This window comes from Furipterus horrens, unplaced genomic scaffold (assembly GCF_987537825.1).
Source record: "Furipterus horrens unplaced genomic scaffold, mFurHor1.1.pri manual_scaffold_11, whole genome shotgun sequence".
NCBI classification, from domain to species: domain Eukaryota; kingdom Metazoa; phylum Chordata; class Mammalia; order Chiroptera; family Furipteridae; genus Furipterus; species Furipterus horrens.
In genome coordinates this window covers 83,882,927-83,908,941 of record NW_028327181.1, presented here as the reverse complement: position 1 = coordinate 83,908,941, position 26,015 = coordinate 83,882,927, and the positions used below count along the sequence as shown (strand labels likewise).

Here is a 26,015-nt window from a genome sequence, read left to right as displayed (position 1 = left end):
TTGTGTTTTAACAGTGGTACATTTGAAACCTGCGTGGTTTTATTAACCAATGTCACCCCAATAAATTCAATTAAAGAAATAAATAAAAATAAAATGCTTTAAGGTACCTACTACAATGTAAGATAAACATCAATAATGAACCTTTTTCTATAATTTTTCACAATCATTAATATTTGAATGCATACTATCTATAGAGCATTTTTTTTTCAAAGCACTATAATTTTTTTTAACTTTTTGCTCAATAAAGACCTGATATCCCAATCTGAAACTCATGCAGTAAGATCTATGACTAATTCAAATTTTAATTAGTAGAATAAAAATTGAGGATTTTAAATATTCCATTACAATTTTCTATTACTCTTTTAACTTTGTGTCTCCACAGAAAGCAGAGGTTTCCAACAGTTTCATAATCTAATGAAAATCTCTAGAGGAAAACTTTCGCTTAGTTTCAATTCACTGTCCCTAAGTTATACTAGCAGCGGAAAAATTTTAAAAAATTAAAAATACCTACTCTCCCCCCCCTAAAAAAATCTCTTATCCATTGGTTTTATAATAGTCCTCTGAGGTATTCTATCAGGGTCTTTTTTTTTTTAGTTTGGTAGCAAACATTCAACTTTATCCATAAATGTATTAAATTACGCTCTTCATCTTTTACTCACTAAAGAATTAACAATGCTATGTAAATACATATATTTACCAATACAAATCCACTCAGTGTAACATACCTAAAAAATATAAAAGTAGGACCAATGATTTAATTAAAAAAGGAAAAAAAAAGCTACAGCCCTAAAAATGCAGCCTCTAGTATAACTACATTTATTATTAAATCTCTAGGCAGAGATGAGTGTAAACTTGAATGATTGATTTCTTGGCAATGCATAACAGTGACAAGCTATATTTACATAAATTGGCTAAGTGCTTAATATGCCAAAATATTCTAAGAGTACTTTATGTACTTTATCTCATGTAATACTCATTTACAGAGAAAAAATATGTCGCAGAGATTAAGCAATTTATTCTAGGTCACACAGTTAGTGGGCAAGGCTGGAAGATTTGAACTCACTTTTTGACAGATCACAAAGAAACACATTATAAATAAAACTAGTAAATGCAATGAAGAAGCTGTGCAAGGGGGTAGAGGGACTGAGCAAAAAGCAAAAAGGACTCATGGACATGGACAACAGTGCAGTGACTGCTGGCGGGGGGGAGCAGGGAGTACTAGGGGACTAACTGATAATGGGAAAAAATACAATTAAAAAAATTAAAAAATTAAAAAACAAACAAGCAGCTGTGCAGTGAAGTTTGCTGAAGTGAGTCAGAAGACATTACCACTAGTTACCTACGTGGTCGTGGGCAATCATCTCTCTGGCCTATGCCTCAGTTTTCTTACTATAAAATGAAGAAGTGAGGCTACTCTGATATGCACCAAGTTTTAAAAAGTTCATGTTCTAAAGGTTATAAATTCACAAATCATCAGAATATAATTATATTATTATAAATTTTTTTGAGAGAGAGAGGGAGGGAGGGAGGGAGATCAGTTTGTTGTTCCTCTTATTTATGCATTCACTGTTTGATTCCTTTTTTAAATTGAATAACTCCTTTTATTTTTTATTTTAGAAAGAGGGGACGAGAAGGAAAAAGAGAGGAAAAGAAACATTGATATGGGAGAGAAACATCGACTGGCTGCCTTCCATATGCGCCCTGACCAGGAATCGAACCTGGGACCTTTCAGTTTTCAGGACATTACCCAACCAACTAAGCCGCACTGGCCCAGGGCCATTGGTTGATTCTTGTACATGCCCTGACCAGGAATCGAACTCGCAACCTTGGCAAATCAGGACACTTTAACTAACTGAGCCACCGTGCCAGGGCTAGTATTATAAATTCACAATAGCCCGATTTTCTAAAAATCAAAGCTTCTTTCATTTTCAGAAAATTTTAATTTTAGAGGAACCAGGATGTCACGGAATCTCTTTGGGTGTACAACCCAATCCCACTCCAACTCTTTTTGCTTTTCCACCTTGAGGCACCTCTTAGAATAATACACTCAAAAGAAATATTTTCAACTCCAAGAGTATTGCTAAGATATATGATTGTTTAGAAAAAGTCCAGCCATTGTTAACATAATGAGAATGATCTGTGCAACATCGATGTAACCTGGCAGCCAAGGAGAGTGGACTGGAATGCACTTGTGTGAACAATGACGACTTCACTGTAATAGTCAGTGGGGGCAGTAGACACTGTTCAGTGAGCACACATACTGTGTGGCCATCACATTCAAAATGACTAAACAAGTAGAACAACACACCTGCATCAGATTTTGCATTAAGCTTGAATATTCTTCGGTGGAATCTATTGGGATAATTCAGAAGGCCACAGCCATGGGAAACTGGTGATTGGCGGCTTCATCACTACAACACGCCCTGCTCATGCATCATGTCTGGTGCAGTTTTTTTGCAAAACATCAAATCACTCAGGTGACTCTGCCTCCCCTACAGCCCAGATTTGGTGCCCTGCGACTTCTGGCTTTTCCCAAAACTAAAAATCACCTTTAAAAAGGAAGACATTTCAGACCTTCAATGAGATTCAGGAAAACACAACGGGGACAGCTGATGGCGATTGAGAAAACTGTGTGAGGTCCCAAGGTGCCTATTTTGATAGGGACTGAGGCATCACTGTCCTATGTACAGTGTTTCTTCTATCTTGTATCTTGTTCAATAAATGTCTCTATTTTTCATATTACGTGGCTGGATACCTTCTGGACAGCTCTCGTAATTTGCTAAAGCTCTTCCTCAAAATTCTCTTTAATTATCTTTGTTCTTTCCCCAAAGTTCCTCTCCCCAGAGTAGTGGCCATATTTTTTTCTTTCCTATTTCTACCAATTTCTCCAGCCTCCTCTTCCAAATCCTGTCAAAATCTTATACCCAACAGAACAAATGTCCAGGAGCAGGCCAAAATCAATGAGGTTCTATTTCATAACAGGTATCTTAATACAGTATTTTACTGCCAACTCCTTTAACTTCTCCTGATAAACCAATGGTTGGAAATTCTATCAGTTTGACTAATGAACATTTTATAAAGCACCCTTCCTATCAAGTTTTCTACCCTGTCCTGCTCCAAAGCCACTGCCATATGGAGCCAATATAACTGACAAGAGCAAGTTATATGTAACAGAAGTAATCCCATTTTGTTTCAAGTTGTATTCAGTGTATCACATGTTCCAGTAAGAGGCTAACTGGAATTACATAGGCAAACATATTTAAAAGTACACATCTCAATATCCACCTTCCAAACTGTAATATTGACTTACTCGTTTGATTATGAAAAGAACAATATTATTTTATCCCACTGAGTTTCTTAAAGTTTTCAAAGTTCTTTATATATAGCATCACAATCTTTTGTCAACAATTTGTGGGAGGACAAAAATCAGGTAAGATAAAGGGAAATCCCTTATGTAGTTAGAGCAAACATCTGACATCTGTCATTAACCCACGTACTCTTCTAGAAAAGGGATTGTCCAGAATCAGTGATTCAGTATGACAACACCATTTTTTAACTTAATTTGTGATTTTTCAGTAAATTTATTTTGAAAAAATAATATTCCATAAAGAATGACAAACTATAAAGACAGCAATGGTAAAACCAAGCTATGAATTAGGAAAAACAATTCTAAATTTAACAGCCTGGATTACAGCAAGGAGAGCCCTCACACCACCATTCACAAGTCTCAGTTCAAGCAATTTATTTTTGGCAAGCCAAATCACAGCTGTCAACGCTGGGCTTTTTTTCCACCCCAAAATTACATAAAATATTTTGAAAAAAAAATGTAGACATCTTCAACTGGGGAAAAAGTAAGTTACAAATGCCGTGTGTCGTTATAAATACTTTTAAAAAAAGTCACACGGAAGGGGGGTAAAAAAAAAAAAAAGCAAACAAACAAACCCTGGAAGATGCAGCAGAGCCCCCTTGCTCCCGAAATAAAACTCCTGGTGGCTGTAACAGCAGCGGCAGCGCTACTCCCGACAGAAGTTTTCAGCTGTCACTTCTAACAGCTGAGCGCTTCCTAGGAGAGAAGCGACAGGCCGAGAAGAGAGGAGGTTGTGGGAGGTCTGAAGATTTAGTACTTGAAATCTTACACTCCAAGGGAAACCCTTCCGCACTTCACCTGCACTTTCGGGACACCCAGCAAGCGCAGTCCCCCTCCCCCCAACACACGCTACACCACACGCGCCCCGCCACATTCAAGTCCAACAGCTGGAGGAATCGACCGCGCGCCCCGTCTCCCTCGGCAGACTGCTCCCGGCTGCGCAGATCTGGGCTAGGGACGCGAGCTGCACCTGCGAGCCCCGCAGCGGCCTCACACCTAGGGCCAGGTCCGCCCCGCCCGCTCCCCTGTCTCGGGCCGCCCGGCGCTTCTGCTTCTCCTAGAGACTACTCGCGCCCCCTGGGTTTCCGCGCTCTCAGATGCACCGGGCTTCCAGGGCCCGCGCCGCAGCTCCGGCCCTGTCACCTCTGGTCCCCCGGGACCCCGGGCCTCACCCCCTCCTCCAGCTCATCCTCAGAGCCCGCGTCCTCTGGCTGGTCCAGGTCTATGTCAAACACTCCTGCCATGTCCTCAGCTTCCCTGTCTCGGAAGTCCGGCGCTGGGTAAAAGCCGTCCCGCCTCCGTCGTCGCCTCATGGGCCCGGACCTGCTGCAGCCACCGCCGCCACTGCCGCCATCACTGGCTGCCTGGGCTCAGTGCGTCTGCGCCTAGGCCTTAGACTGGCTCCTCAAGTTCAGCGCTAGAGCATGCGTACAGGGTTCTGTGAAGCCAAACTGTGGGCAATGAACATGCGTAGAACTATCGCCAGGAGTCAGGTACTGGCAGGAACATGCGCAGAACCCCATCCGAAGCCGCTCAAGGAACTTAGAGCATGCGCATTGTCAACTAAAGCGTTTGATGGACAGTGAGCATGCGTGCTGTGTCTGAAGTTGATAAATTGAAATCGAACATGCGTAATTAACCTTTCTGAATAGGAAAAAAAAGAAAAAAATACTTTACAACAAAACTCTATGTTTGTGGAACGTGCGCATTGGTCCTTCCTAGCTTTTTTGGTGTTGAAAGTGAGCATGCGCATAATGGCTCTCTGAAGTTTGAACAGGACAGAAACTGCCGGTCCTGGGGCTGTCAGTGAGTGGGGTTAAGGGAGAACTCCCAGGGTGGGTGGGACAAGGGAGAGCCTTGACTTTGCTGTTTATTAGTTAGGTGGCCTTGCGAAAGTCACACAGCCTTTTAGAGCTTCAGTTTCCTAATCTATAAAATGAGAAAAATGACATCTACTTTGCAGGGTAGTTTGAAATTGTTAAGTACAGAGTGGCTCACAAGCCCCTGCTCTTTCCAGTGCTGCGTAGACTCGGTGTGAGGTATTTACCAAAAAATTCTCTCTCTTAATTGTTAAAAAACAGTGAAGACTTGCTGTAATATTTCATCTGGTCCAGTTTCTCCAGGCTTGGTCTTCCTTGCTCTCCTACCTGAGCTAAACACAAAGTCTTTCTTATAAGTCTAACTGTAGTTACCACGCCAGAAAGGTGATTGGTGGAGAGAGAAAGTCGTTAATTGGAAGAGAGAAAATTAATGTTAACTAAATGTATGACTGTTGAGCTAACTTCTGCGTTCTGTGTCCCTGTGGTGGGAAGTGTATATTATTAATTCCTTCAACCAGCATTAGTTTTGTTTTGTTTTAAATGCAGGCATAAGAAAGTAGCCAATACAAATCAAATTTTGGAAACTATTGAGCTGTGTATGAATGGATTTGGGTACAGTAAATGCCAAATCTCAAAACGGTAGAGAGAAAGGACAACTTCCTTAAATGATTGACTCCTTAGACAACATAGCTCTCTCTATATATGTATTTTTATTGATATATATTAACACATATGGCATTTTATTTGTTCTTTATTTATTGATAATATAGTGGTACTCAAAGCCTATTTTTTTCTATTACAGGTTGCTCACTTTTTTTGAGGAAATAGTCCTGATTTCTGTCTCAGCATGTCAATAGTAACAGTGCAGCTTGGTCAGTGTGGCAATCAGATTGGTTTTGAAGTGTTTGATGCTTTATTTAAGGATTCACACTGTCCCCAGAGATTCTGCTCTAAAAGAGAGAATGAGGCATATCAAGCATCTTGCAAAGAAAGATTCTTCAGTGAGGAGGAAAATGGAGGTATGTGTGGTCCACAGTCCTCTCCTTTACTCTGACATAACCAACTGCCTGCTTCAAGGCCAGGCCATTCACATGGTGTCCATCTGAACTCTATCCCTTCCCAGCCTACTAGGGAATGACTTTGCTCTCCATCCTTTGTTTCCACGTTAAAACTTTTGCCTCTATGGTGGCATCTTCTTTCTCAGCACACGAACATGCTCAGATCTTGCAAATCTAAAAACAAACATGCCCTGACCAGTGTGGCTCAGTTGGTTGGGCATCGTCCCACAAAGCAAAAGGTCACTGGTTCGATCCCCAGTCAGGACACATGACTGAGATGTGGGTTCGGTCCCTGGTTGGGGCACGTACAGGAAGCAACCGATCGATGTTTCTCTCCCTCTCTTTCTTCCTCCCTTCCCCTCTCTCTAAATAAATAAATAAAATCTTTTTAAAATTTTTTCTTAAAAATCAATTTATCTCTTGACTATAGCTTTTTTTTCTTTATTACCTTTTTGCCTTCTCATCTAAGAGTCTCAAAGGATAACACTCTTTAACCAGATATAATCTTGCTTCTGCCCTGTACCACTGAAGCTGCTCTGAGTTCCCAGTAATATCCTAATTATCAAATTCTCGGACTGTTTTCTTAATTCACTTAACTTCTCTACTGGATTTGATAATATTAACTATAAAACTCCCTCCTTAAAACACTTTCTCCTTAGTGTCTGAACCTTTCTTCTCCAGTGGTTACATATCAGATTCTCCTCTGTCTTCACTTTTATAGATCTCTCTGGGCACTTTCAGTGACTCTCGTAATTTGTTACATCTTTTACACGAATGACTCGAATCTCGAGACTAGCCTCACTTCTAGGCTGCAGACCGATGAGTGGACATCTCTACTTGCAACTCCCATAAGTACCTCAAACTCAACATCTCATACCCAGGAGCATTCATTATCTTTCCTTTCAGACCTGGGCTCTCACTGCCCACATACCATCAAACTTCAAGATCTGCTTAATGTACCTCCTGCATGTGTCTCTTGAAACCTCTGCATTTTCCATCTTCGCTGCCATTTCCATATCCTGGCTCTTGTCCTCTCTCACCTGGTCTATTTCAAGACACTTCTTCTGAGTTGTCCTGCCTCGACTCTTGTGTATTGAAAAAGACAACTGACTGTTCCTCCCCTCTTGGAACATTTTCAGTGGTTTTAAGTGGCCTAAAAGATACATTTCAAGCTTTGTTAGCATTGCGTACAAGGACTTACAGGATCTGAGCCATGCCTGCTTTCTATCTCCTTCCATCACTTCTTTTACCCCCTCCTTCTCCATCTTCTGCTTCAGCAGTCCTGACCTGCTTGCTGTGCACACTGTATTCTCTACCTTGGAATATCCTACTACGCGAGTGTGGGTTTGTTGTGGGTTATCACATGATACAGTGATCGTGTGTTTCATCTCTCCAACTAGTCCTTCTAGGGCTGGTTTGATGTTGTCTTTGTCTTCGCCTCTGTGTTCCCAGCACAGTTCATGGCACATTGTAAGCACTCAACAGATATTTGTAGACCTGACCCAGTAATCATTGTAGCTCACACTGACTCAACATGCTTAGCAGAATACTAGGCATTATGAACCATCTGCATATAGACCTGCTGCTGCCCACCTTGCTTTCTAAGCAGTATGACAGTTCTTTCTGTCCTCAAGCTTTGGATTTTTCTGTGGGGGGACTTAGAAGTTTATGCTCTGTGTTAGCCCAAATTAAGACATATAAAATATTATTTCGATTTTTTTGTCCCCCTTTCTAGTTTCAGTTGCCCGGGCTGTACTCGTTGACATGGAACCTAAAGTTATCAATCAAACACTATCAAAGGCTGCCCAGTCTGGCCGATGGAAATATGGCCAGCGTTCATGCTTCAGTCAAAAACAAGGTTCTGGAAACAACTGGGCATATGGGTAATCATTCATCATGATTTTTCATTTTAGATACAGCTACACAGTCAATTAATAGTGTAGTTAGAACTGCACAGTTGATATATCGAGCACATAATCTTGAAATTGGTGTTTTAAAATTTAGGGTGTGACTTCACCCAGAAGAAACTCATTCTGTCGCACATGTCTGTGCTTCGGGTCCAGGGAATGATGAAACCACGGATCTCTTGCAGCAGGGTTTCCCACTTCTTCACTGTCATTCTGCCAACTAACTTATTATCGGTATAATATCTTTATCTGGCAGGTATTCCAGCTAATAGGCAATACAGCGAGGCAGTAGTATTTCCTGGGGTTCTTTGGAAAATTCCAGTGCCTAAGGCTCAATTAAAAAATTCTTATTTGGTTGGTGGGGGATGAAACCTGAATGTTGGGATTTTTCAAAGCTTCCCTGAGTGATTGTAATGTGCAGAAAAGTTCAAGGACCACTGCTTTAGGAGTATTGTTATGTGTACCGAATGTTATGTTATATCATAAACGTACAGGACTATCTGGTAATTGGAGTCTCCAGCTGTAGGAATGGCCTATTAACAGAGAATTTTCTGTATATAGTAAATTCATTCTCCTAGCAGTCCTACTCCGCCTGCTAACTATGTTAAGCTTGTGTTTTATTTTGTTAAAGATTGTATTTATTTCTAGAGAAAGGGTAAAGGAGGGAGAAAGAGAGGGAGGGAAACATGGATTTGAGAGACAAACATCGATTGGTTGCCTCTCTTATGTGCCCTAATGGGGACTGAGCCCGCAATCCAGGCATGTGCCCTGATTGGGAATTGAACCCATGACTCCTTGGTTTGCAGGACGACACCCAACAAACCGAGCCACACCGGCCAGGGCTAACTTGTGTAAATGTTGTGCCTTTTGTGAGAGTTAGTCCACTCTCCTAGGTTTAAAAAGCCTTCTCTATCCTATTACCTTTCTCTCTTCATTGCATATCTCTGGTTAAATTTTAAGGTGTTTGTGTTTGTTCCTTTGCACTACATAGTTACTCTGTTCATGGACCCAGGCACAAAGAATTTATAATGAACCTAATCCAGAAAGAAGTAGAGAAATGTGACTCCTTGAGTGGTTTTTTCATTATAATGAGCATCGCTGGAGGCACAGGATCTGGGCTAGGAACCTTCATTACAGAGAATTTACAAGATCAGTATTCCAACTCTTTGAAAATGAATCACATTATATGGCCTTATGGAACTGGTGAGGTATGACCGACCACATTAATTGAAATTTTTATATTTTGCATTCTTTGCAGTTGAAATGAATGTAGGTAAAAGATTGATCTGACCTTTTCTTTGTAAGTGTTAAGTTACTGCATCAGGAATTATGCAATATGGTACTTGAATGAACAATTCATTTAACTTCGCTCAAACTTTTCCAAACAAATGTTTTTAAAAATTCCAAAGAAGACAATTGTGCATTTTCTCTCAGGAACCCGTTGCTGGGTTAATCCCTCTGGCTGCAGTGTATAAAGCAGGGACCTAGAGAAATTATCAAATGGAGGTGAGATAAGTCAGTTTGGAAATGATGTAGAAAGAAAGTGTGATGGTAATGTTCACTGTTTATTGAACCCTTACTAAGTACAGGGTACTGCTCCCGGTGCTCTACCTGCATTCTATCACCAACCTTTCAAACTCTGGGAGATGGGTGTAATTATTATTCTCATTTTACAGATGAGGAAACTGAAGCCTAGAAAGATTAAAGAACTTTTCCAATATCATATAGCCAGAAAGTGACAGAGCCAGGATTTGATTCCAGGCGGGATGACCTTAGAACCCACCCTTTGAACCACTGTTCTCTCCTGCCTTTCTTATTTCTGACCTTTTTCTCTCCAGGTTATTGTTCAGAATTACAACTCCATTTTGACTCTTTCTCACTTGTACCGATCTTCGGATGCCCTCCTCATTCATGAGAATGATGCTGTTCATAAGATCTGTGCAAAATTGATGAATATCAAGCAGATTTCCTTCAGCAATATAAATCAAGTCCTCGCCCATCAGCTGGGAAGTGTGTTCCAGCCTACTTATTCTGAGGAAGGCTCATTTCACTACAGAAGAAATCCATTAGGTATCGCCCTCCTATATGTTATTGGTCGGAAAGTCTTATGCTGTGAAAGCCTCAAAGTGATTCTTCCCTGCCTCCTCTCCTCTGCCTGAAGACATACTCAGTCTCCCTCATCTCAAAAGCTTTCCTAAAGAGCTGCTTGGCTCTCTGAACTGTCTTACTGAAATGTTTTGGGAAGTTACTAAATTTCTCAAAAGAAATGTATTCTTTAGTATTCACGCTCTCTCTCTCTCTCTCTCACCCTCTTTTTTTTAACAAAAACTTTAAGATGTAATTCTCTCATACCATACAATTCACCCATTTAAAGTGTACAAGTCAATATTTTTATAGCACATTCACAAAGTTGTACAACCATCATTTTCATCACTCCATAAAGAAGCCCAGCTTCTTTGACAAATAGTACCTTATCAGCTCAAATCATCTAGATGCAGGTGACATCATAATATATACCCCCCACCCTGGGCCTAATCTCTTTCCCAAATAGTTGCTTGTCCCAGTCTTCTTAGTTGCCTTCTGCTTCTTCAAACTTAGCGTGTTCTGAATGGCTTCATCATTTTTTCCCAGTCTTCTCTCCCCTGCCGCCTCTTCCTCACTTCCCGTCACCCGGTTTCTCCCACTGCCCTCATGTCTCATCAGTATGCTCAGTCCTGTAGGTGCCATCTCTGTCATCTGCCTGCCCCCCCAACCCCCCCGCTTCCCTGCCTGTCTGACATTGGTTCAGAGTATCAGCACAAACATTGCATGTGAATACAAGGCGAACTAGCCTCTTTCTGTTCTCATTTTATTTTATTTTTGGAATAAAAACAGAAACATCTATAAGGACATTCCCGTCTTAAGGTGGCCCCAGTGCTGCTTTCCTTCCAGTTGCCTGCCTCTTCCCTCACAGCCCATCTTGCACACGGAGCCCGAATGAGCCTCCCCAGTGCACAGACCTGACCCTTGCACTCCCTTACGCTCGTTCCGTGGCTCACACCTGCCAGTCTCGTCAGAATTCCTTAGCCTGACCGCCACATGATGCCCTGAACCCTAATTTTCTAGCTTCATTACCTGTTGCCTCCTCTGTATGAATCCCCACCTACTTTTTATCCTACCGCCACTGTTTGTCTTCAGTCTGGTACTTTCCTGCACTGCTCCTTTTCCGTAGAAATTGCTACCTTCTTCCCTTCTTCACCTCTATCGAAACCTTACTCATCCGTCAGGATCCAATTCAAGAGATAATTTTTCCACAAAGCTTTTCTACTGAGGCCTTCACCTAAAGTAACCCTCTTTTCTCTGAACTCCCGTGGTATTCTTTACCTCTTTTATGTCACTTAATGTTTTTTGCCTTTATCGTTTCTTTAAGCATGTTTGCTTGTCTTTAAAAGTTACACACACATCCATTCAAGGAGTACAAAAGAATATGCAATCACAGGTATGTCTCCCTCCCCGCCTTCCCAGATATAACCAGCACCGTATGTTCCCACAGAGAGGGATTCTGTCCTGTGCATGGTTTGTTAATTTCTGCACATTCCACAGTACTTACCATATTGCACATCTGCTCATTCAACTAATATTTATTAACTTCCCGCTATGTGCCAGGCACTATGCTAAATGTTAGGGATCCAGTGGGGAGTCAATGCACACATTATGTTCACTGTGAAAGGGAGACATTAAACGAATATTGCATGAGCATGTATAACTAAAAACCGAGTTAAATGCTCTGAAGAAAGGAGTACAGCTCCAAGACAATGTGTCATGAAAGAACCAGACTTAGGCTGAAGGGGCAGAGAAGGCTGCCCTGAGGAAACATCAGTTGAGCCAAGAGCTGGATGAGGACTTGTCATTCTCTAAGCAAAGGGAGGGAGAAGGAAATAGCATAAAAAGAGGGAATGGCATGTGCAAAGGCCCTGTGGTAGAAGGAAGCATGGCACATCAGACCAGGAAGAAATCCAGTGCTACTGGAGCACAGAGAGTGATGTAGGAGATGATTGGAATGAGGCTAGCGAGGAAAGCAGGGTGGATGTTGCAGGTTCTTGTAAGTCACATGAAGCCCTTTCTCATTAACCAAAGAACAGCGGAAAGCCACGGAAACATTTTAAGCAGGTTGGTGACACAACCACTTTTACTTTTGAGAAGATCCACTGGGCTGCCAGTGGAGAGCTGACAGGAGGCTGACACTGCAGGCTGACACAGTCATTCCCCGGACAGATTGCGATGGCTTGGTCACCCCGAACCGCACTGAGAAAATCAAGGCTGTTAGTGGGTGAGAGCTCCCTCGACTCCCACAGCCATGTCTACACACTGGCGTTTGCACTTCACCTTGTGTCAGAGCAGGAGTAGCGTCACCTTGTGTCACAGCAGGAGTAGCGTCACCTTGTGTCACAGCAGGAGTAGTGTCCTGCTCCCATCAAAAGCTGCCCGCCCACTCAGGCCCTGCGACCCATTCCCTCCCCTTCTCAGGGACTTAATTCCTCGCTCATCTCTCATCTCCCCACGTCATTAATGTATACCTCTTTCCTGGGTTTGTCCCGTCACAGCTACTTTTCGGCTCCTCTCGCACTGGAAGACCCCTCCCTTGACATGACCACCACTGGGTGATTGCCCCATTTTCTCTGCTACTCTTTAGAAAAGGCATCCCCGAAGGTCTGTCTCTCCGTGCTGTCCTCGTTTCCACACCCTGCAGCCACTCCGGTCCAGCTTCTCATCTGAAATTGCTTCTCCTAAGTCACAGACATGTCCACATGGCCACATTCGGCGGATACTTCACTGTCCTCGTTTCCATCGATCTCTCAGTAGGATTTGACATGGCTGACCCCTTGTCTTCCAAGTGTCCTCTTTGTCTTTTGCGACATCCCCCTCCTAATTTTTCCCTCATCGCCATGACTACTCCTTTTATTCCCTTTCCCTCCTTTTCCCAAGCTCTAAATGCTAGTCCCGTGGCTTTAAATGCCATTTGTATTTGCTAACCTGTCGGTTTGTCTGCCACTCTTAACCAGCTCCCTAGGCACAGATTTCCTATCCAGCAGCCTTCCTGACCTCTGTATGTATGCATTTCATGGACATTCCAAACATACTGTTCCTCACACAGGTCTCTTAGCTTTCCCCCAGGGGCCTGTCTCTTCCTCAGTCCTTCGGTTGCTCAATTTTTAAAAACATATGTCTTTTATTGATTTGAAAGAGAGAGAGAGAGAGAGAGAGAGAGAGAGAGAGAGAAAGATTTGTTGTTCCACATATTTATGCTTTCGTTGGTTGATTCTTGTATGTTCCCTGACTGGGGATTGAACCCACAACCTTGGTGTATCGGACGCTCTAACCGACTGAGCTACCCAGCCAGGGCTCAACTGTTCAATATTTGAAACTTAGGTCCACTAAGACCTCAGATACCCACATGGTTCTGCTCAGGTGTTTGAGGAGACATCACCTTCTCAACAAAGCAGTTGAGGATTGTAAATTCTGAGGGGTCCCAGTCTGCCATGTGGGATCACTCTCTGACAGGCACAGACAATGTGAGGCACAGGGCTGGTCCAAGACTGGATTTTTCACCAGAAAGATTTGATGAAGAGAGGGGCAAGGAGCTGCATAAGAAGGGATGTGAAGAAAGGGGAAGCCTGATGGATTGAGAAGGCAGGGTGTTCATGGATTAGTCTGTCTTAGCCCACTCAGTCTGCTATAACAAAAATACCATAGGCTGGGTGCCATTTAAACAACATACATTTGTTTCTCACAGTTCTCTTTATTATTTTACTAAATAAAATAAATTAGAGATCTAATAAAATTTCTAAAGAAATATTTAGTGAATACAGGATGACAATAAAAGCATAGTAACTCATGCTTACTTTGTTTTCCTGGGCTGTACCTAAATATTTCATCATATTTCCAGTTATGTGACTTCTACACTCTCGTTTCCTTTTGGCACAGTGTTGTTTCTCACTCATGCTAAAATTGGTGCCAAAATACAGCAAACACACAGTCTTTAGTAGACTGTCTCTGAAATTTTATTTACATTTTTAAATGTAATGAGTTCTGGTCTTGGAGGATAAAACATCAAAAGGCCCTCAAATCGTGGTTGTGTGTAGGCCAACGGGAACAACGTGGACTCAAAAATTTAGCTGAGATTTTTTTTTTCTTTACAGGAGACTTAATGGAGAATTTAGTTCCCCATCCAGAATTCAAGATGCTGGGTGTTCGTAACATTCCTCACGTATCTGAGAGCTCACTGGCATACAGCACGTTTACTTGGGCTGGCCTCCTCAAGCATTTGAGACAGATGCTCATTTCTAATGCGAAAATGGAAGAAGGTAAAGGGTATTTTTAAAATATGTACCCACAAGCTAGGAAAAATGCCCGTACTGGAGTTCTCAATATATACTGGCTTGGGCCAGCTGAAATAATGGTCCCTTCTTCTGGCCAGGGAGGTGCCTGCAAAAAATCACCAGGACATCCCAGGAGGGCTTCTTAATCACTTCACAGTGTTATTTCCCAAGAAAATTTCAGATGAGCAGGGCATTTATTTTAATTTACATTTGATTTTTAAAAATCAAGTAGTCAAAACTCATTTAAGTATATACTTAAATCCATTTTAATTTTTACGGATTTGTATTACAAGCAAAATATGGATTTTATGCTTACATATATTGCATTATATGTATATCTCAATTATTTTTTTACAGTTAAGTAATTGTCCTGCATGAATTTATAATGAGGAAAAGAGCAGTTCCCTGTCCTAGACTCCCCCACTACCCAGCTGCTGCCCTGCTTTCTTTTTTTTTTTTTTTTAAGATTTTATTTATTTTTAGAGAGAGGGAAAGATAGGGAGAAAGAGAGTGAGAAACATCCATGTGTGGTTGCCTCTCATGCCCCTCAACTGGGGACCTAGCCTGCAACCCAGGCATGTGCCCTGATGAGGAATCGAACCAGTGATCCTCTGGTTCGCAGGCTGGTGCTCAATCCACTGAGCCACACCAGCAAGCATAGGCTAGACCAGTTTTCAGTGTTCAAATTACTTCTGCTGTGTAAATATTATTCACAGTTGAACTAGGTACTATATGACGTATATACACAGATGATATTTTATTTCATATAAAAGTTTATTTTTTTCCTCCTACAGTTAATAATTATATTTATTTGGTTGATAGTCTATGTACCTATCACTAATCTATCCCTCAACTTTTTCATAAAAATGAACCCCTTCCCAAACCCACCATGTAATCTGATACTTTCATTCTCTGCTTGGCGATGTGGCCCTGGGAGACCTTCATCCTGCTGTCCAGTCTGCAGGGGTTGCTTTCCTGGCCTGACAAGCAAACCCTGGCATCTCTGCCCCATTCTGTATGCTATCCCGTTTCCTAGGTTTCATATTTTCCTGTTTCTATTGATAGACCATACCCTCCAGGAGCATCTTAAGAAAGAATTCAGAGAAAGTAAAAGTTTTAAGGCTGCAAATATCATTATTCTGCCTTTACATGATATTGATAGTTTGGCCAGGTAGAGAATTCGAGGTTGGGCGTCATTTTTACTCAGTATTTTGAAGGACTTGCTTTCTTATCTTCCATCTTCCAGGGTTACTGATTCCTAATCCTGTTTCATTCTCTCTCGAATCTTTTAGGATTTTCTCTGTCTTGAGCACTCTGGAGTTCCTTAGTGTGGACCTTTGGTTTATCTCAGTAGAACAAAAGTGGTTTTCTGGGTTTTTTTTAAACCTATTTTGTTTCCTGCTGTATCTTCAGAGCCTGAAACAGTGGTCCATCATGGGCCAGAGCCTCTGTGGCTTAGCCTTTCCTGAGCACAAACCTCCCAGGATGAAGGGGGGCACCTCCCCCGCTTCAGGGAATGGGAAGGGTCTGGGGCTCTCACTGCTTCTCATACAGATTTTGAACTAATCCACCTCTTTCCTCCCCTTTTAGAAGCGCCTGGCCTGCTTCCAGGACCTCCCTGGTGGGCAGAAGTTTTGGCTTTCCCTGGTTCATTTGCTTTCCAGTTTCCAAAATTTTGTTGCCATTTTCTCCTCTGCCATTCCCTTTTTTCTTGCTCATGCCTTTTAAAAAATCCCTGTATTGTCTTGTTAGTGAGATTTGGAGAGAAAGTGGGGGTAAACTGTTGTATGTTCAGTCTATCGTGTTTAACTGGAAGTCACTACTATGCATTATTTTTATAGTGTATGTTTTACCACAAATCACAATAACTTAAGTTTCAATATTATGAAAGTGAATCTCTTCTACATTTATGTGTAATACCTTATGGATTTTATTTTATTTGATAAAAATTTATTGATTGATTTTAGAGAGAGGAAGAGAGACAGAGAGAGAAACATTGATTTGTTGCTCTACTTATTTGTTCATTCATTGGTTGATTCTTGTATGTGCCCTGACCAGGGATTGAGCCTGCAATCTTGATGTATTGGGACAATGCTCTTACCAGCTGAGCTACCAGGCCAGGACTTGTAATAGCTTTTGGACTTTAGATTATAGTGCTTGAGGTTTGGAGATAAGTGTATAGTTCACATCTTAAATTATAGTTCACATCCTGGATTTTTGGCCACATTATAGACCTGTTTTTCTAGCAATACCTGTTAACACCTCAAGGAACACAGTGTTCCTAAGGATAGTGTAAGGTGTGTTGCACCGAACTCTTAGGTCAATATACCAAAATTTGCTTAGTCATTTTCCTGTGAGGGACTTCGGGGTATTAACATTTTTTTCATGGTTATAGATAGAGCTTTGAACATAAAAATGTTTATATATATAAAACATGGATATATATGAATAAATATATATGTGTCACTAACCAGGTTGAAGAATATAGTTTTAACACTCTTCATGTATTGCCAGACTGCTCTATATGAAGGTTGATCCCATTAATATTGCCATCAGCAATATATGTTTCCATATGTCCTAGCCAACAGGAGGAGGGATGATCCAAGAGGGAGCCAGGCAGAAGTTACAAAGTCTTTTATGACATTGGAAGTCACACACCATTGTTTCTGCACCATCCTATTGGTTATTAAGGTCAACCCTATCCCCTATGGGAGGGGACCACACAAGAACCTGAATTCCAGGAGGCAAGGATCTTTGGCGTTCATCCTGGAGGCTGGCTACCACTCTGCCCTCCCGTCTGCAGAATATGTTGAGCCCCTCCCAAGGCCCCTGAAAGCTATATCCCATTAGCACCTCAGCCTGAAATCCAGAATCTTGTCATCTAAAAACAGGTCTTGGTGTGAATTTATACTCCTCAGGTGAGATATCTTGAGTATAGCTCTTTGAATATATCCCCCACCCCCACCCCTTGACTGCAACATGCCGTAGGAGAACAGGCATAGGGTAACTGGTAGACACTCCCATTCAAAAAGGGCTGTGTGGAAGGCACACAGGAGTCACTGGGCTATACCAGCTCATCAGGCACCTGCTGGCAGTGTCTTGATGAAAATGTAAGGCCTGGGAATAATTTTCCATAGCTTTTGGCCTGGCCCTCCGAACCAAGCTAAATTATAATTTCATTTGTTTATTTATTTTTAAGTTTTATTTAAAACATTTTATTTTTATATTTTATTTCATTAGTTGATTTATTTTTGCTAGTTTGGATTAATTTATGCATGTGAGCTCTAGAGAGAACTCTGAGGGTATCTATAAACAGACTTTAAAAAAAAACTGGCACCCTGGCTGGTGTGGCTCAGTGGATTGAGTGCCAGCCTGCGAACCAAAGGGTTGTTGGTTCGATTCCCAGTCAGGGCACATGCTTGGGTTGTGGGCTGGGTCCCCATTTGGGGATGCGCAAGAGGCAACTGCACATTGATGTATTTCTCCCTCCATTCCCTGCGCTCTAAAAATAAATAAATGAAAACTTTTTAAAATTTGGTATAGTTAGATATATCTTATGTTTTTAATAGCTACATAGTTTTCTACTATATATGTGCCCTAATTAATTATATGCACATAAATTAAAAAGTCAAGTAAGTAATTGTACAAAGCTGGTTGTTAAAACCATCAGTTTACAACCTTCTATTTTTTCCTTCCCAGAGGCATCCATTTTTTCAAAATTCTTTTATCAGTTCTTTTACTGTTTTTAATCTATTCATTGCCATTTACTGGTTTTCATTTAGATATAACCTATGAATGGAGATTAGGATTTAGCTTTTTCCCCCACACTGGCCCCCTAAGCACTACTGACACCCTTCTGTCTCGTCACCTGCCCAATACTAGGTTAAAGCATCACTAGGTTAAGGCAGTTGTCAGTTCTACATGGTCAAGACCGAGCTAATGCTAGTCACAGCTGAGCCACATAGGATTCTGTGATTACTTTTCCTTTCCTGTATAACCCTTAAATTTTTCTTTGGAGTTAATAATTGCCTTGTTTTCTTGCTTGCTTAGTTTTTTTAGGTACCAGCAATTACTAAATTCAAAGTGTTTTTTCTGCTTGTCTCAATTTCTTCTTGATATCGTCAAGTATCCTATCAGTTTCATATTAAGAAATCTCTCCTAGGGCCTCCGACCTGCTTCAGTGTGGGTGTTTTGCTCACAATAGGCCCTGTGCCTTTGTCCTCCTGGATATTCTCTTTGCCTGTCCCCTGTGTTGGGTGTTCTGCTCAGAGGGTTTAGACCAAGCCCCACAGATCGACAAGAGGAAAAAGGAGTCATAGTTTTCCCGGTTTTCACTTGATCTCTCTGGTTTCAGTAGGTACCCTGCCCTTAACTCTGCCTAGTGTTCTCCAGACTAGAGATCCTCAGTCTTATCTCCTCTAGAAAATAAACCTTTAGTTTTCTGCTAGGGTAGGGAAAAGGCAGTCATCATGATAAAGAGACAAATTTAGCAACATTTCTGGGCAGAAAGCAAAGGTACATGTAGTCTATATGATTGCAAAGCCAGTTTATGAGCCAGTGACTTACCGTTTACACAGGTTCCCTTAAAGATGCTGTATCATCGATGTTCTGGAGGCACAGAGGATAATAATGTGTGAAAACAAGGACATCATTAAGGCTGAGTCAAAAAGTACTAAAGTCAGTGAATGTGCAAACATTTTAGAAAAACTCTAACCAATTTATTTAGTTATATATATATTTTTAATGCATGCTCAAGAATGATATCAACTTATTAAAAACCTAAACCTAATTTACTCTAAAAGAACTTTTTAGATAAATATAATATTTAAATAGTGTAAGTAAGCCCTGGCCAGGGAGCTCAGTTGATTAGAGCATCGTCCCAACATGCCAAGATTGCAGGTTTGATCCCTGGTCAGCGCCAACGTTTGTCTCTCTCTCTTTCTCTCTCTCTCTCAAATCAATAAATTTTAAAAAAAGAAAAGAAATAAGTGAATAATTTAATTGACAACATATTTTTTCTTTTAATCAATGGTTTCTTAGGTGGAAGAAAATATATTATGTACTTATACCCCATTTTCATTACATTGATTGCAGATTTTTATGTCTTATGTATGGTATTTTTCACCATATGGTATTTTTCCATTTTTATGTGTGCAAACCTATAAATCTTTTTTTAATAGATTCTTAGCCTTGCCTACCCCAAAGATATAATAATATTCTCTATTACTTCCCAGTATTTTTAAAATAGTTTTATGTTTAATATTTAAATTTTAACCCATCTGGAATTTATTTTTATTTTTGCTAATGCCTGTTTTGTACTTACTTCCCCTCCCATTTTAAATTCTGTTAGCTTAATATTTCTTTTAAAACTTTTTGAACATCAGCATTTCAAGGGTCCAACTTTGGGTTGGCTTCATTTCTTTTTTTCTTTTCAAAACTTTGATAAAGTATCACCTTTATTTCTGAGTAATATCAAGTGATGAATTATTTAACAACTACAATTTTGACAGCATATCATGCATTTTGTAATGGTTTTACTCAAGTGTAGCTTACATGCCGTATACTCACCTATGGTAGGTGTGAACTCAGTGATGTTTTAGTGCCTTTACAGAGCTGTGCGCCCATTATCCCAATCCAGTTTTAGAACATTTCCACCACTCCGAAAGAGTTTTGGTGTCCATTGGCATTCAATCCGTATTTTTATTCCTAGCCCCAGACAGCTCTGATGTGCTTCTTGTCTTTATAGATATTGCCTATTTTGGACTTTTCATACAAATGGGATTACACAATATATATAGCCTTTTGCGTCCGACTTCTTCACATAGCATGTTTTTGAGGTTCAGCCATGTTGTAGCATGTATACCAGTCTTGGTTGGGGCGTATGTTTTCAGTCTCTTGGGAATATGCCTGGAGTGGCATTGCTGAGTCAAAGGATAAGTCTATGTTTAACCTTTTTTAAAAAACGGCTCAACTCTTTTCCCAAGTGGCTGCACTGTTACATTACGCCAAGCAGGCGTCAGTTCTCCACCCTTCCCAACAGCCCTCCTTTCCATTATAGCCGTTCCAATAGGTGTGAAGTGGTGTCTCCTTGTGGTTCAGTTTGCATTTTCCTAATGACAATGATGTTGAGTATCTTTTTATGTGCTTATTAGACATCTGGTAACCTTCTTTGGTGAAATTTCTATTCAAACATCTCTCCAATTTTTAAATTGGCTTGTTTGTAAATTTTTTGATTTGTTGTATTTCTGTTTTTGCTGAAAATCAATCTGTTACTGTACACTGAGTTTTATCCCTATCCTATGCATAATTTGAGTTATTTTCTTCATATTTCCACATGGCTAGTAAATTTGCAATCCTATTTTGGTTTTGTGTTTCTACATCCATTAACATTTTGTGTGTATTTTGCTTATTGATAACCATATGTAGAGTGAAGTTTGCCCTTTTTGGTGTATAGTTCTATATATTCTGACAAACTTATAGTGTGTAACCCTTACCACAACTGAAATATAGTATTTTTATCATCCTCAAAAGTTACCTCGTACCCTTTAGTAGGTGGTCTCTTCCCTCCTTCTTCTTCCCCTAGCCCCTGGCAACTGCTGATCTAAATTTTGTCCCTACGCTTTTGCCTTTTCTAGAATGTCCTGTAACGGGAATTGTGCACTGTGTAGTCTTTTGAGTGAAGATTGTTTCACTTAGCAGTATGCTTTTAAGGCTTACCCGTGTTGTTACGTGTGTCAGGAGTTAGCTTCTCTTTATTGCTGACTAGAATTTCATCATATGCACCTACCACCAACCTTTAATAGTTGGCGAAGAATATTTCATGTCTGTCTCAGTATAAAGTAGTTTGGATCACTTTAGGTCAACCAGTAAGAATTTTTAAACTTTTAGCAGAATAAAAATAACTTTCAGTTATTAAGTAAAAATCTGTGTAAAATACACACACCATAATACATCTTTCTCTTTTTGTTCAAAACCATTTATAAAATCTCTTGCCTTTTTTTTTTCTTTTGGTAGGTATTGATTGGCAGGTACGGCCTCCTTTACCAAGACTTCCTACTCTTGGTAAAACGTCTATCAACAAGGAGCTTAACTTTAACACTTCCATTGCTAACTTGGTCATCCTTCGTGGGAAAGATGTGCACAGTGCGGATGTGGGTAAGCAGAAGTTGAGAAATAAGATGTACTTTTTGCACATATAGATGGTATACACAGTAAAAAATAAATTAAAAAAAGGCCCTGGATTTATTCTTAGAGAAAGGAAAATAGTAACTATGTGTTTTAGTAACAAAATGTAGCCATTGTATCAGTTAGTATGTGACTGAACACTAAAATAGAAGTGGTATAGATAAGATACTAGTTTAATTCTTTCTTCCTGAATCTGGTTGTTCTCTTTGTTTGACCTTGTGCTTCCTCCTTTTAGTCTAAGACATCTATTAGAGATTCAGCCATCAAATCACATAGGAATGGGCAAAAAGGGCATGCCTCCCCCTCCTATGGTTGACACCACACTTGTGTTTATGTCTGTGTGACTGAGACTGAATCATGTGCCACACCTGGCTGCAAGGGTCACCATGGATACTGTTAAAATGTGGGGGTTCTGGCCTAGCTGGTGTGACTCAGTGGATTAAGGAACGGCCTGCAAAATCGAAGGGTCGCTGGTCAGGGCACATGCTTGGGCTGTGGGCCAGGTCCCCAGCTGGGGGCATGTAAGAGACAACCACTTGATGTTTCTCTCCCTCTCTTTCTCCCTCCCTTCCCCTCTTTCTAAAAATAAATAAATGAAGTCTTTTAAAATTTGGGGGTTCTATTATTAAAGAAGGGCTAACAGGTATTACAAGACAGCTAGTGGTCTCTGTGCCAGGCATTCTGTTACAAAATTTTCAGGAAGTTACCTGGCCAGGTAGCTCAGTTGGTTAAGCATTGTCCTGATATGCCAAGGTTGCAGGTTTCATATCCGATCAGGGCACATACAGGAATCAACCATTGAGCCCTGGCCAGTGTGGCTCAGTGGGTTGGGTGTCATCCTGTAAACCAAAAGATCACTGGTTTGATTCCAGGTCAGGGCACATGCCTGGGTTGTGGCCCCGCTCCGCCCCTCCCCTCCCCCCCAGTTGGAACGTGTGAGAAGCAACCAATCGGTGTTTTCCTCTCTTTCTCTCTCCCGTCCCCTCTCTCTAAAAATAAATAAATAAAACCTTTTATAAATAAAAATAATAATAAATATGAGCAACATTTGTTGAAATGGAAAAATGGTTCACAATATATTGGGGATGAAAAATGCAGACTACGGAAGAGTATATGTATCAAACTACACACACAAGGGTTAGGAAAATGTTCCTAGTCACCTGTAGATGGTGGCATATCAGCTGTTCAGTTGACTTAAGCATTGTCTTCATAATACTTTTCTGAATGGTGTGAATTATTTATTTTTTTATGATGATTATAAATCATCCAAAAGAAATATAAAACTAGCTTTACTTTTTTTAATTAAAAATTTCTTTCAATATGACACTAGTTTTTAAAAGGCAAAATAAAAGATTTTTGGTGAAATGGATAAGAAACTATTAATTTGTTTTCAAAGTTAATTATTTACGATGTGACCAATGGCTTATGTTGTTTGACTCTAGGGGGATTTAAAGATCCAGCTCTCTATACTTCCTGGTTAGAACCAGATAATGCTTTCAATGTGTGGAAAACCCAGCGAGCCTTCAGCAAATATGAGAAGTCTGCAGCACTGGTCAGCAACAGCCAATTCGTAGTAAAACCACTTGATATGATTGTGAGCAAAGCATGGAACATGTTTGCTTCCAAGTAAGTAAAAGATGAATCTACAAACCTTCCTAACCTTATGCAGATAATATAATGTTAAAGCCCTGGCCAGTTTGCTCAGTTGGTTGGAGTGTCATCCCAATTTGCCAAGGTTGTGGGTTCGAACCCCGGTCAGGGCACATACAAGAATCAGCCGATGATGAATGCATAAACAAGTGGAACAACAAATCGATGTTTCTTTCCCTCTCTTTCTCTCTGTCTATCTTCCTCTCCCTTCCTCTCTCTCTCAAATCAATAGGTAAATTTTAAAAAATTAAACATAGGCAGGGTCTGGAGTGTCTTAGTCTGTTGGGGCTGCTTTTACAAAAATAGACCCGGTAGCCTATAAAGAATCAGTATTTGTATCTCACAGTTCTGGAGGCTAGGAAGTCCAAGACTAAGGTGCTGGCAGATTGGCTGGCTGGTGACAGTGCACTTGCTGGTTCACAGGTGGTGTCTTTTCTGTGTGTACTCAGATGGCTGAACAGGCAAAGGAGCTGTCATGGGCCTCTTTTATAAGGACACTCACGAGGGCTCCACCCTTGTGACCTAGTCACCTGCCAAAGGCCTTACTTCCTAATACCATCACCTGGGGAACACAAACTTTCAGTCTGTCGCATAGTGTGGGAGCAGGGCTGCCACTTTGTCGGTGTAAAGCTTTAGGCGTGTTACTTCAGGCTTCATTTCCTTACCTGTGTACGATGCAAACGGAGAGGGTCTGAGGTGAGGATTAAATGAGACGGTCGTGTAAAAACACCCAGCGCCGTGCCTGACTAGTAAATGCTCAAGAATTGGCTGATATTGTCATTACTGTTGTTGAGTAAATTAGTTTCTAAATGAAAGTGGAAACTTCATGATAAGACAAGGACAATAAGATAGTTTTCTAAAATAAGGTCCTTGGAAGAATGGAAGAGATCCCGATCTTGCTCAGTAAGAAATATTGCTAGTTCAACTCCACCTAATACTGAGAAATGCCTCCTTGGTAACAAGAAACGTTATCAGGTGTCCTGACCTCTGCCACAGTGACTGAATGTCAAAGTAAAATTCCTCAAATGATCGGATCAGGCTTCTACTTTGATTAGCTTGGATTCCCAAGACCCGCCTTCCTGTACCACGTGGTCATCCCATTTCCCTCCTCCCACCCACTCCCCTCCAAGGACTGTGAACTCTGTCCTTTCCCGGCGCCCTTCTCCTCCCACTCTCAGTAAATGGTAGCAGCCACCATTCCATCCATTTGATTCGTGTCTGCCCTGCCAGTTTTTTTTAACATGCTTTCTCCTGCCTCAGCATTTGGGGAGTAGGGATATTAAGGCAGACCTGGCATAACTGCAAATTAAGAGTTGTCTGAAAAATAGTTGGGAGGCTTCACCTCATTCTTAGAACTAGATTAATGTCTTTCTGCAGTTTCAAGCCTTAGGTTAAACTTCTCAGGCACTTTTTATTTAGAGTTTATATTGAACCTAGTCATCTCCCGTGGGGGTTAAATACGTGCTGGGTGTGCAGCCAGATCTGAGCCTGCTTCTTCTGGTCACTCCTGGACACTGAAAGAAGGCAGGGAGCCTACATAAACTTTGAAGGTTTGCTCATCTTTGGAGCAAACATTGATGCAAATATAAGACCTTTAAGAGATTCTGCCATCTTCAAATGTTCATGAGCTAGAGGTATTTGTCTGGGATTACTCATTTTACATTTTCTGTTTCTTTACCAGAGCCTACATTCATCAGTACACAAAATTTGGAATTGAAGAAGAGGACTTTTTGGACAGTTTCACATTGTTAGAACAGGTTGTTGCCAGTTACTGTAAACTCTGATCTTGAACAGAGGGTTCAAGGGTAAAAGCACCTTACGTCATTTTTGGACTAAAATGTTTTCAATACTGTTTTTCCTATTCAGTTGTTAAATTTTGATCTATTAAAAACAACCAGGTCAGATGCTGATTTCTTCTGCATACTATGCCCACAGAACAGGAGGAAAACCTTTTAAATGGAGAATAGCATGTTTTCAATGGAAACATCTACTTGGTATTTTCGTTTGTAAGGAAAAAAATGGTGCTTCTATAAAGAACTTTGGAAACACTTTGCTGAGATGTTGGGACTCTGGAACTATCCAAAAGAGGGAATATTCTGTTTTGTCCCTATAGAACTCTTCCCTCTTTTTTCTAAAAAGTATTCATGAAATATGAGCTTAAACTTTCACAGCACAATTTTAAGCTAAGAAATCACAATTCTGTATTTAAATGTACTTATCTTTGAAGTGAATGCTTTGAACCACAAGAGGGAGCTGTTGTTAAATGCTACAGGGTGTGTATTTTGAATATTTTATTCTTTAACAGGTAAAATTTTCCACTTTAGGCAGCTATTTAAAAATAAACGTCAGGGGGGGCTCCTACGGGCCCACGAGGAGGACCAGGAGTCCCCAGTCCCCATTTCCCGTTCCCTTGCTCCCCATGCCACTTTGCTCCTACAGGCCCTTGAGTTGGTCTGGGAGCGGCCTCTCCCCTCCTCCCCATTTCCTCCTTTTCCCTCAATAAACCCATTGCCTGACTCCCTCCCCCAGCCCCCCAAATAAATAAATGTCAGGATTTTGTCAATAAATATACATCATGCTTAAATACAAAAGTAAATAAGTAAATGTTTTGTTTGCATTTCTTAAACGTTTTGGATATCAGAAAATTGGGTTGGTTTTTCTTTTAGATC

At 40.8% G+C, this 26,015-nt stretch overlaps 2 protein-coding genes across 6 annotated transcripts in view; one reads left to right on the top strand and one right to left on the bottom strand.

Moving 5' to 3' along the window:
• The window catches only part of RPS6KB1 (ribosomal protein S6 kinase B1), a 41,632-nt gene extending 36,872 nt beyond the window's left edge, over positions 1–4,760 (bottom strand). Inside the window, exon 1 of one of the 2 annotated variants that reach the window (XM_090292683.1) lies at positions 4,540–4,760. In XM_090292683.1, the coding sequence (XP_090148809.1) occupies positions 4,540–4,680 (141 nt within the window). In that variant the 5' untranslated portion in view covers positions 4,681–4,760. Of the gene's footprint in view, positions 1–3,942; positions 4,033–4,539 lie in introns of those variants that run through there. The other variant, XM_090292684.1, reaches the window with a different exon arrangement.
• Positions 4,761–4,963: 203 nt separating this feature from the next.
• On the top strand, positions 4,964–25,920 carry TUBD1 (tubulin delta 1). Of its 4 annotated transcripts, none has more exons than XM_090290857.1 (9): positions 4,964–5,106; positions 5,990–6,206; positions 7,981–8,128; positions 9,144–9,360; positions 9,991–10,222; positions 14,332–14,496; positions 21,526–21,666; positions 23,139–23,322; positions 25,028–25,920. In XM_090290857.1, the coding sequence occupies exons 2-9, from the start codon at positions 6,035–6,037 to the stop codon at positions 25,128–25,130; spliced, it is 1,362 nt and encodes a 453-aa protein (XP_090146983.1). In that variant the 5' UTR covers positions 4,964–5,106; positions 5,990–6,034; the 3' UTR covers positions 25,131–25,920. The 4 variants fall into 4 exon arrangements, with proteins under 4 accessions (XP_090146983.1, XP_090146982.1, XP_090146985.1 ...); XM_090290856.1 differs by having other exon boundaries at positions 4,964–5,173; XM_090290858.1 differs by lacking the exons at positions 4,964–5,106; positions 7,981–8,128 and having other exon boundaries at positions 6,142–6,206.
• The last annotated feature ends 95 nt before the right edge of the window (positions 25,921–26,015 follow it).

Coding starts and splice junctions, on each gene's coding strand:
- TUBD1 (XM_090290857.1), top strand. CDS start 6,035: ATGTCAATAGTAACAGTGCAGCTTGGTCAGTGTGGCAATCAGATTGGT. Junction 14,497..21,525: donor TAATGCGAAAATGGAAGAAG/GTAAAGGGTATT, acceptor TTCTTTTGGTAG/GTATTGATTGGCAGGTACGG. Junction 23,323..25,027: donor TGGAACATGTTTGCTTCCAA/GTAAGTAAAAGA, acceptor TTTCTTTACCAG/AGCCTACATTCATCAGTACA.